Genomic DNA, 11,438 nt, shown 5'->3' on the forward strand with positions numbered 1-11,438 from the left:
AAGTCCAGTTTAGTATGAAGGTGTATTTATATTTTTTTATTCATCTGTCTCCCATGAGAATGACACTTGTTTTGAGAAAATACCGTTGTAGGCAGACGTTTACATACATTTCATGCATTTGTACCGTTGTTGGCGATCACTTGAAACAAGTATGATTGTCCTTATGTTGGTGGGTCCTTCATGAGAGCGCATGTGCGTGGAATCTTTTAAAGTGGGGAGACTGCTGCACAAACAGCCACCACACTGTCCTTGGCAAAGAAAAGGCCAGAGTCCAATGGCATGAAGACCAAGACAATTGGGGGGCCATCTTTGCTGCAGCCTTCTCCCGCCTTTGTGACCGTTGTGGGGCTTCTATGCAACCATCACCCGCCCACTCCACCATTGAGGTCTTTTTGACAGGGGAGACGCGCACACTCCAACGTCACTTCTTGGCTGTAAGGAGCTGTATCTGGTGGCAAGGGGAACCCAGGACGACCTGCACCTCCTCACAGCTGCAGGAGCTCCGGTCTGTCGGGGGACCGCCTATGGTGCGCCTACCAGCACTTGCTTTTCTCTCAGGGTGTGCTCCCCGAGCCTTTTATCTTCCCAGACTAACCCACAAGGCAGCGGGGAAATTATTTGTATGGACAATATGTTAATCAATGGGCCTTGAGAAGTGATTTGAACCAATCTTTTTCCAGGGTGAAATGATAATTCAACATACATTTTTAATTATTTGGCTTGTATTAGTGATCATGATTTACCGCATTTGGTCGTGTTTTTTGACAGCGTTGATCATATCAGGTTGATACTCAAAGCGTGTCACTAAATCTCCAATTGTTGTAAATTTCGTTGATAGCGTCATGAATCCAAGGAACTCAAGTGAATAATTTTTAGATATACAGAAGCTGAATGTCTTTTGTAGCCAATTCTAAGCAACTGCATCTTCGGTTCAAACAATTTTACATACATATGTATGCAAATAAATTATACTTAGGAAGACCCAAATTGGAAAGTTTGAATTACAGGGAAATTATACAAGGATGTTAAGGAACAACCAAGCCACAAATTGTAATCTGGAACCCCAAAGCCAGTTTTACATAACCATGACGATAATAAAGTGCCGATAAAGTTAAAGTATCAATGATTGTCACAAACATACGAGGTGTGGTGAAATTATCCTCTGCAATTGACCCATCCCCTTGTTCACCCCCTGGGAGGTGAGGGAAGCAGTGAGCAGCAGCCGTGGCCGCGCCTGAGAATCATTTATGGAGATTTAACCCCCAATTCCAACCCTCGATGCTGTAAGCAGGGAAGTAATGGCTCCCATTTTATAGTCTTTGGTATGACTCGGCCGGGGTTTCAACTCACAACCTACCCATCTCAGGGCGGACACTCTAACCATGAGGCTACTGAGTAGGTGATCAAGAAATAAACACTTTAAATTGGCAAACTTAAAACATGTGACTGCAACAGTAAACATAAAAAAATAATTCAATCATGTGAATGCTGCAAAACACAAACAAGAAACAAGGAAAATATGCTAACACCTTCACCACACTGATAAGCAATCCGATTGATCTCAGCTTTACAGTTTGTTGGTGGAAGGCACCTGAGTTTACCTGCTATCTCAGCAAGACAAACACACACACACACACACACACACACACACACACACACACACACACACACACTTCCCTAGGTTCTTGGTCTTAGTTAAGGCTGTGTTCAGCCACCTTTTGGTCCCAGCGGTCCCTGCGGTGTCCATGTTTCCTCTGATGGCGTTTGTAATTGTCCAAATGTCCCGTCGTGTAGTCGCACTCGCCGCATGCGTACGGCTTCTCGCCACTGTGTCGCAGCATGTGTCTTTTGAGGTTCATGCTCTGGTTGCAGGAGTAGCTGCAAATGTCACAGTGAAATGGCTTGGCGCCCGAGTGGATGCGCTCGTGGCGGTGCAGGTTGGCAAGGTTACCACAGGCGTAGATGCAGGACGGACACTGGTATGGCTTCTCGCCCGTGTGCACGCGCATGTGCCGTTTGAGGTTGTCCAGGTGCGAGGAGGTGTAGGAGCAGTGTGGACAGGGGTGAGGTTTCTCGTCAGAGTGGGTGTGCGAATGACGGACCAAGTGATTGGGGTAACGGGACAGGAAGGGACAGTGAGAGCAGCGGTACAGCTTGTTCCCACGCCGTCGTGGCTCCCGAGGCACAAGTGGGACATTGGGATGAGCCATACCATCTTTGATCAGCGAGTCCAAAGAGCAGCGACGACATACCTAAAAACAACAATCAAGAAGGATCATAATTGCAATTGAAAGCGCCTGCTTCTGCAAAAAGATCCTTTCTGAACACACCTGCCATTTGCCATCCTCGCCATCCTCCACGTTGACATCCTCCATGTCCGCCTCCTCCAGCGTGAGGCCGCACAGGCGGCAGCACAGCGGGAAGAGCAGGACGGGCAGCAGGTTGGATGCAGAGGTCAGTCTGTCCTTCATCTGCAGGCAAGCAGAGTCCTCAGAGACTTGCCGTGTCAAATCTGACGCGACTGGGAATGGAAGGAAGACAAAATGAAGAAATGAACTCCTCACAGCAAATTATAACATTCACCACTTCGTTTCCCCTTTCCAATTTTTTAAGAAGTTAAAGTAAGGGACACACAATTTAAATTCAACAGTTATGTACCTTTTATGCTCTTACTCTTCTCTTTTCTCCTCATGGCTTTTCTGATCCCTTGGTCTCTCCTCGGCTGACGCTCCTGCGCATGAAGGCGTTGGTGCCTCCGCAGGTTGCCAAGGGAACTGCAGGCATAACTGCACTGATGACAGTGGTATGGTTTCTCTCCCGTGTGTGAGCGCGTGTGCCGTTGCAGGTTGACCAACTGTGCCGAGGCATAGGGGCATAAAGGGCAGCGATGCGGCTTTTGGCCATCATGGGTGCGCATGTGGCGTTTCAGGTGGTTGGAGTAACGGGAGGTGAAGGTGCACAGCGAGCAGGAATGGACTTTGTGCGGAAGATGGCGGGCGCCGTACATTTCACCTTCGCTAACTTTATTCTTGCCAAGCGTGTCGGCCATCTTGGCATCCTCTGCTTGGGCTGAATTGACTGAAGCGGCGCGTTGGACGACCGGCTCACAGGTGAGACAGTAGAGGGCCGCCCCGAGATCCAGGCCAACACCTGGATGAATACATTATTCTAATTAGCAAAATCACATGAGGCTTTAATTAAAGCAGAGTCCAGGAGGAAGTGAGTTTACCGAGATCAAACTCTGCTTCCAATGCTGTGTGGCATAGAAGCTGACCACAGCCTTTACACGAGAGGAATGCTGGAAAAGAGGTGTCAGGAAGTGGTGATGAATCCTCGTCCACACTCAGAGAGAACATGGTCACACCTGACGGTGAGACAACAAAATGAACACTTAAATGTTCTGCTTTAAGAAGTTGTATGCGTGTGACACTCACTGTTGTCTTGTTCCAATCCCATGATTTCACAGCCACCAAACTCCAACTCCTTACCGAGGAGAACATCGCTCTCCAGAATTGGACAGTTGGAATCACAAGCCACACCACCGCCATCCAACTCCACTGAGCACAAAACCCGTCAATCACAATAATACAGAGGAACCCATTTCTATTGATGGCCTCGGACTAGCAGGACCTCGACATAACCATCACTTGCACATTTACTTGTGACTTTGGCTACGGCAGTTTGTTTACAGCATTTACCTTCATTTGTGCTAATGGTTATTTGTATTATTTTCACAGACGTGCTGTAGTAATTCCATCGTAGGTCTTGATTACAATGACAATTAAGCTTTCATGCATGTGCAAATCTTGCTTCTGGTGGCTAATAATATAAATACATGGGTGAATGTTACCTTTACAATACACACAAGATTTATTCGTCTCAAGCATTGTTCACAAATCTGTCTAAATCTTTGCCAAAGTAATCCATGCCACCTCACAGGTGTGCCTTAAGCTACCCACGATTAAAGGCCACTATATAAATAGAAGGCAGTTTTGCTTTATTGGGGATGTCAGAAAAGAAGTCAGTATCTGGTGTGACCAGCATTTATTTGCCTAACGCAGTGCAACACATCTCCTTGGCAGAGTTGATCAGGTTGTTGATTGTGGCCTCTGGAATGTTGGCCCACTCCTCTTCAATGGTTGTGCCAAGTTGCTGGATATATAGTCAAGAACTGGAACACGCTGTGGTATACTCCGAGCCACAGCAAGCCAAACATGCTCAATGGGTGTTATGTCCATTGAGTATACTAGCCATGCAAGAACTGAGATGTTTTCAGCTTCTAAGAATTGTATAAAGAGTCTTGCAACATGGGTCCCTGCATTGTCATGTTGCAACATGAGGGGATGGTCTTACACATTATATATACACACACACACACACATATATATATATTATATATATATATATAGCTGCAATTCACTGAAATTCAAGTATTTCATTCAATCAATGTTAATTTATATAGCCCTAAATCACAGGTGTCTCAAAGGGCTGCACAAGCCACAACCCCCCCCCCCCCCCCAGGTCCCAAGTCTGGACAGTCAGCACTTCATCTGTGGCCACCGAACCCATTCCCACCCCCCAACCCCCTCCGCGAAGGAGAGGGGGGCAGAGCAGAAAAGAGACGGCAGATCAACTGGTCTAAAAAGGGGGTTTATTTAAAGGCTAGAGTATACAAATGAGTTTTAAGATGGGACTTAAATGCTTCTACTGAGGTAGCATCTCTAACTGTTACTGGGAGGGGATTCCAGCGTACTGGAGCCCCAATAAAAACGCTCTATAGCCCGCAGATTTTTTTGGGGCTCTGGGAATCACTAATAAGCTGGATTTGTTTAATGGCAGATTTCTTGCCAGGACATATGGTACAATACAATCAGCAAGATAGGATGGAGCTAGACCGTGTAGTATTTTATATCAAAGTAGTAAAACCTTAAAGTCACATTTAAGTGCACAGGAAGCCAGAGCAGGTGAGCCAGTATAGTTATATATATATATATATATATATATATATACATATATATATATATATATTATATATATATATATATATATATATTATATATATATATATATATATATTATATATATATATATATAATAGGGGTGTAACGGTACGTGTATTTGTATTGAACCGTTTCAGTACGGGGTTTTGGTTTGGTTCGGAGGTGTACCGAACGACACGGACATATAAGTAGCGCACCGCACGTTGTGTAAACCATGCACACCGCGGCACCATGAATTTATTTACGTGGACCCCGACTTAAACAAGTTGAAAAACTCATTGGGGTGTTACCATTTAGTGGTCAATTGTATGGAATATGTACTGTACTGTGCAATCTACTAATAAAAGTTTCAATCAATAAAAAAAAAAAAAAACACACGGCATGTTAGCAACGACTGGGCTATGATAGACTGACCAGGGTTTCCCACACATTCATTTATTTGTGGCGGCCCACCACGAAAGAATTACAGCCGCCACAAATAAAATAATATATATATTTTTTTCCGGCTTTTGACTCGCTTGACCGCTCATAAAAGCAATGGGTCTGTCTGTGAATGGAACTTGTAGTTACATATTATATAAATATGTATTGAAATATGTACATAAAGTGTTGTAATTATATTCCAACTCCGCGTGCTTCTTGGTCATCGCCGCTGACACCCACCCCCACCCCCGCTGCCGTGCGACCACACCACCACAAATAGATTCCTGACCTGTGGGACACACTGCTGACCACACCTCCTCTTTTCACGGGACATGTCCTCTTTTGCGGAGCGGTCCAGGTGGAGTTTTTTAAATGCCACGAATGTCCGGCATTTTAAGTTAGAGTTGCGTGTATTTTCAATGTACGTTCAGGGTTAAGAAGGAGTTAAAAACAAAAAAAAAAGTGGTGCACGCAGCGTTAACATTAGTGAGGGAGGGGCAGAGACAGAGAGAGTTATGATAAACGTGCATGTGTCTCCAGCCTCTGCTTTTTATCCATTGATTAATCAGATTTAATTTTTGATTATCTATAGCAGGGGTGTCAAAAGTGTGCCCCGGAGGCCATTTGTGGCACAAAGTTAATGTTTTAAAGGCCCACGGCACATTCTAAAAATACTATCAAAATAAGCAAAAACATAAACAAAAGTGAAATAAAAAAAGCTTAAAGGCTAAATGTGATTCAGAAAAAGTTGCAATGTTGACTAATAAAACAAAGCTGTTTTTTTTTCTTTCAAACTGTCATTGCTCAAAACATAATATTGAATCAAAATCAATGTTATTATGAATTATTGACCTATCCAAGTTTCCGATTACTTCACATGAAATATTCCACAAAGAAAAATATTTTTGGTGGAAGATTTAGCAAATTTGTTAAATAAATAATCAAAAAATGTATATTTTGTTTTTTTCTTACAGTACTGAAAATGAACCGAACCGTGACCTCTGAACCGAGGTATGTAATGAACCGAAATTTTTGTGTACCGTTAGACCCCTAATGTATAAAAGGTATATACAGTATAGGTGTAATATGATCAAAGTTTTTTGGTCTTGTCAAAAGTCTAGCAGCTTTATTTTGTACCACCTGTAATCTTTTAATGCTAGACATGAGGAGACATGAAAATAATAGGTTACGAGACGTAACGAATGCATGAATAATGATGTCAGCTGCAATAGTCGACAAAATGGAATTTCTTTATATACATATATATCTATATATATACAATACTTAAATTTCAGTGAATTACAGCTATACATATATATTTGAATATATATACATTTTGAGTATCTTCCTGATTTTGAGGTCTCAAGGTTGACAAGTATGAGCCAAGGTCAAGCAGTAAGTGAAGAAACAGGTGGAAAGAGGAAAGAGAAAAGAGGACAGAGGAAGGCAAGTGAAGGCCAGACAAGCTTCAGGATGAGATGAAGGCCAGACAAGCTTCAGGATGAGATGAAGGCCAGACAAGTTTCAGGATGAGATGAAGGCCAGACAAGTTTCAGGATGAGATGAAGGCCAGACAAGCTTCAGGATGAGATGAAGGCCAGACAAGTTTCAAGATGAGATGAAGGCCAGACAAGCTTCAGGATGAGATGAAGGCCAGACAAGCTTCAGGATGAGATGAAGGCCAGACAAGTTTCAGGATGAGATGAAGGCCAGACAAGCTTCAGGATGAGATGAAGGCCAGACAAGTTTCAGGATGAGATGAAGGCCAGACAAGCTTCAGGATGAGATGAAGGCCAGACAAGTTTCAAGATGAGATGAAGGCCAGACAAGCTTCAGGATGAGATGAAGGCCAGACAAGCTTCAGGATGAGATGAAGGCCAGACAAGTTTCAGGATGAGATGAAGGCCAGACAAGCTTCAGGATGAGATGAAGGCCAGACAAGTTTCAGGATGAGATGAAGGCCAGTCTTCCTCTCTGACAGCCAGCAGGAGAAGCAGGATGTGAAGAAGTTGGACCAGTCAAACCAGTTCCTCTTTTCTGCTTCTTCAGGCAACCATTAAAACAAAAGTTTAAAGGCCCACAATTACACAAACACAAATAACTTCCCTAAATGGTGACTTCCTGTGCTTGTCCCACGAAGAAGGAGCAGAAAGAGGACACGGACTCACATTTGACAGGCTGCGGGTTGGACTGTTTCCTGCGCGGCATTCAGCCTCTCGCTCACCGGCTAAGTGGCGCCCTGGTCCTCGCCAGCTCACTGCTCGGCGACATCGTCAGTCCTCCGCGGCCAGAAAGTCAGAAAGTCAGCATCAGAGAGAGAAGCGCGGGACAGCAGCCTGGTGACGTCACAGACGTTTCCTCACACGTGGTGTCGGACATCCTGCTGTGACAGCCATGTTGCGAACAAACTCCGGACCCTAACTTCCTCCCAACACATTTCGCTTTGGAGTCAATGTCAACATTATCTAACTCAACCTTTCCCAGGAGATACAATCGTACAAAAGCAGGGCAGCTTTGTTGCCGTCCGCCTAACGCGGAAGGACCACACGCCAGCAGAAGCTTGAGGAGATGACGTCAGCGAGGGGTAGCGAAAGGCATTTTGGGTATTGTAGTCTTTATGCTCACTAATTTCTTAAACAAGCACAGTACACACAGGGTTGGGAGGTACTGCAAGTTAAGTATTACCGGAAAATGAAAAATGTTCAAGGCACTTGAATAATTATTAGATAAAATAAATAACAAAAAAAATTATGAATAATAATTTGATTTTGCCTGTAATTTTTTGATCATGGGTGACTATAATCAAAATAAAACACAGGAACGATATATATTTAAAATAACACAGTTATTATTCAAAAGTAACATTGTGTCTTAGTAATAAAATAAGCTGTCATCTGGTCGAATTAAGAACAATTATTTAAAATGATTGACAGGGTTGTCACATTGGTTTTCATTAAGGGCCACATTGCAGTTATGGTTGCCCTCAGAGGGCCGCTTTTAACAATGAATATACATGTGTATATATATAATACATTAACAATATATTTCTTTACATAAGCTGCAAAAAAATATTTAAATCTGACTTTAAAAACTGTGAGCAAGCCTGATCCAATACAGTGATATAGCCTTAACAGACTTTACAACAAAATGAAAACAATGGAGAATAAAAAAACGAAAACAAATGAGCATTGGACTTTCTTTTTTTTTTGTACATATTTGAAAAGGAGTGAGAAGAAATGTACATTTATTTAATCCCAGCCCTTTTCTTTAAATCATAAATTACTCTTAAATTACTTTACACATTGGCTGACTATTATTTATAAGGCTCTTATAGGTGTCATGCCTCCATGCTTGTGTCCTTTGTTACAAAGAAAAAGCAGCTCTTATGCATTACGCTCCAACAATATGTATGTTTTAACTCTTCCTCATGTACGGACTGAATTGGCAAAAGAGCTTTTGGCATTGCTGCCCCTCTGGCATGGAATGCATTGCAGACAAAACTGAAACTATCTGAACTACTTCCATTTGGAGCCTTCCCTTCTGTCCTGAGGGACAGACAGACAGACGTTGGCACAGTGCCTGGGTTTTTAAAAGGTGCAAATCCTTATTGGCAGTAAAGCACAGGGGCGGTATAGCTCGGTTGGCAGAGCGGCCGTGCCAGCAACTTGAGGGTTCCAGGTTCGATCCCCCACTTCCGCCATCCTAGTCGCTGCCGTTGTGTCCTTGGGCAAGACACTTTACCCACTAGCTCCTAGTGCCACCCACACTGCTTAAATGTAACTTAGATATTGGGTTTCGCTATGTAAAGCACTTTGAGTCACTAGAGAAAAGCGCTATATAAATATATTAAACACACTCCACTTCAGTTACTAGGATGGCGGAAGCGGGGACCGAACCCGGAACCCTCGAGTTGCTGGCACGGTCATTTTACCAAACCAAGCTATACCGCCCCAGGAAAAAGGGAAAAGAACAAATATATTTAGTAAGAAAGATTAAGCATATTATTAACGTATATTATTTCCAGACTTACGCAGGCCACGTAAATTAATGTAGCGTGCCAGATTTGGCACCAGGGCCTTGAGTTTGACATCCGTACCCTAAGACAACAGAGACAAAGGGTAGGCAGGGATCGTTTTTTTTCCTGCAAAAGCTACTTTAGCAAAATTAAAATTGCAGCTGAGGGAGCTACTCATTTTTTACAAGATTCATTTCAATCCAAACAAAGAGAATAATCTTATTTTGCCAGAACATAAAACAAACGTTTAATATCCACAACTCCCTTTGTGTATTACAAATCAACAACAAACATTTTGTTCATCAATTTTGTGCAGCAGGGCCGGTTCTACGTAGGGTCAAGAAGGGCCATCTGACCCTCAAATCCTAATGTTTGAAGTTGAGAAAATACATTTGAATACAACCACAAAATGTATATATATCTATATATATATATAGATATATATATAATTTTTGGTTGCTAGAACACAGTGTCTATATTCTGGCAGTCCTGTACAGTGATAGCCATAACAGTTTCATGATGTTCTCACATATTGGTATGAATGAATGATGGCTTCTCACTTCTTTGTGAAGAACTTTGAGTGTCTACACAAGTGCTATATGAATCTAATCCATTATTATTATTATCATTATTATCATTATTATTATTATTACATTGAGAAGGCAGCAGGCACCATACATGAGTGTATGCTCGAGACAGAACAAAGGTCAAAGAGGAAGTTTGAAACAAAAGAGAGTGACTGTTAATCTACATTCAGTGTATTTAAGTGTATATACTGTAAGTGTATTTAAGTGTATTTATTTAAGTGTGTACATATACGCAGTCAAGGCGTTGAGGGGATCCGGCTTGGTGGCCGCAGGATTAGGTCTCTGCTTTTTGCAGATGATGTGGTCCTGATGGCTTCATCTGGCCTGGATCTTCAGCTCTCACTGGATCGGTTCGCAGCCGAGTATGAAGCGACTGGGATGAGAATCAGCACCTCCAGGTCTGAGTCCATGGTTCTCGCCCAGAATGGGGTGGAGTGCCATTTTCTGTTTGGGGAGGAGACCCTGCCCCAAGTGAAGGAGTTCAAGTACCTAGGAGTCTTGTTCACGAGTGAGGGAAGAGTGGATGGTGAGATGGACAGGCGGATCGGTGCGGCGTCTTCAGTAATGCGGACGTTGTACCGATCCATTGTGGTGAAGAAGGAGCTGAGCCGGAAGGCAAAGCTCTCAATTTACCGGTCGATATACGTTCCCATCCTCACCTATGGTCATGAGCTTTGGGTCATGACCGAAAGGACAAGATCACGGGTACAAGCGGCACAAATGAGTTTGGGTCTCTCCCTTAGAGATAGGGTGAGAAGCTCTGTCATCCGGGAGGAACTCAAAGTAAAGCCGCTGCTCCTCCACATGGAGAGGAGCCAGATGAGGTGGTTCGGGCATCTGGTCAGGATGCCATCCAAACGCCTCCCTAGATTATTTATGGAAAAAAAAAATGTTTCTTAACTTGCTTCTAACAAATGCAAAAATAATCACTTTGATGGAGCACAGTCCCAGTAAATCCTCTTGATGGTGCCAAACATCAACCATCAGATTCCTATGAAAGGACCAACTGTCCAGATGATCTGTCTTAACTTAACTAACAACAGTATGCATTTTTCTCCCTCATAAAATGAAACTGGCTGTAATTTCCCACGATATCAGTCAGTTTTTCAGCAATCGGCAGATTGAGCAGTAAAATGTTTGGTATGACGACTTGACAATCGACAGATTTGTAAATCAATTCCCCACCTAGCTGTTGTGGCATGGAAAACTATTATTTTGATCACTTCATTGCATTTTTTTGTCGCACTGGTCCATGGTTACTTCAAAACTAATACGGTTAACATTATAAACAATCATTTTGAGAAATATCCTCTCATGGATGGATTGAAAAACTCAAGTGTCTCCCTCTTTCCTTCCCTTGCCTTCTTGGCCTTGGACTAGCTTCCACCTTTGTGAACACTCTTTGACCACGGA

The 11,438-nt window shown here is 43.0% G+C and overlaps 1 protein-coding gene across 4 annotated transcripts; it reads right to left on the bottom strand.

Moving 5' to 3' along the window:
- Positions 1 to 8: 8 nt before the first annotated feature.
- On the bottom strand, positions 9 to 8,008 carry LOC133544425 (zinc finger protein 513-like). 4 transcript variants are annotated; one of them, XM_061889726.1, is made up of 6 exons: positions 7,592 to 8,008; positions 3,435 to 3,557; positions 3,230 to 3,298; positions 2,659 to 3,150; positions 2,331 to 2,521; positions 9 to 2,252 (listed from the first exon to the last, which is right to left on the bottom strand). In XM_061889726.1, exons 1-6 carry the CDS (start codon positions 7,629 to 7,631, stop codon positions 1,692 to 1,694), a joined length of 1,476 nt encoding a protein of 491 aa, XP_061745710.1. In that variant the 5' UTR covers positions 7,632 to 8,008; the 3' UTR covers positions 9 to 1,691. The 4 variants fall into 4 exon arrangements, with proteins under 4 accessions (XP_061745710.1, XP_061745712.1, XP_061745709.1 ...); XM_061889728.1 differs by having other exon boundaries at positions 3,230 to 3,364; positions 7,648 to 8,006; XM_061889725.1 differs by having other exon boundaries at positions 3,230 to 3,364; positions 7,592 to 8,006.
- Between the last annotated feature and the right edge of the window lie 3,430 nt (positions 8,009 to 11,438).

Source organism: Nerophis ophidion, linkage group LG27, assembly GCF_033978795.1.
Source record: "Nerophis ophidion isolate RoL-2023_Sa linkage group LG27, RoL_Noph_v1.0, whole genome shotgun sequence".
Classification (NCBI taxonomy): Eukaryota; Metazoa; Chordata; class Actinopteri; order Syngnathiformes; family Syngnathidae; genus Nerophis; species Nerophis ophidion.

Coding starts and splice junctions, on each gene's coding strand:
- LOC133544425 (XM_061889725.1), bottom strand. CDS start 7,631: ATGCCGCGCAGGAAACAGTCCAACCCGCAGCCTGTCAAAT. Junction 2,522..2,658: donor GAAGAGTAAGAGCATAAAAG/GTACATAACTGT, acceptor TTCCATTCCCAG/TCGCGTCAGATTTGACACGG. Junction 2,253..2,330: donor GCGAGGATGGCAAATGGCAG/GTGTGTTCAGAA, acceptor TGTTGTTTTTAG/GTATGTCGTCGCTGCTCTTT.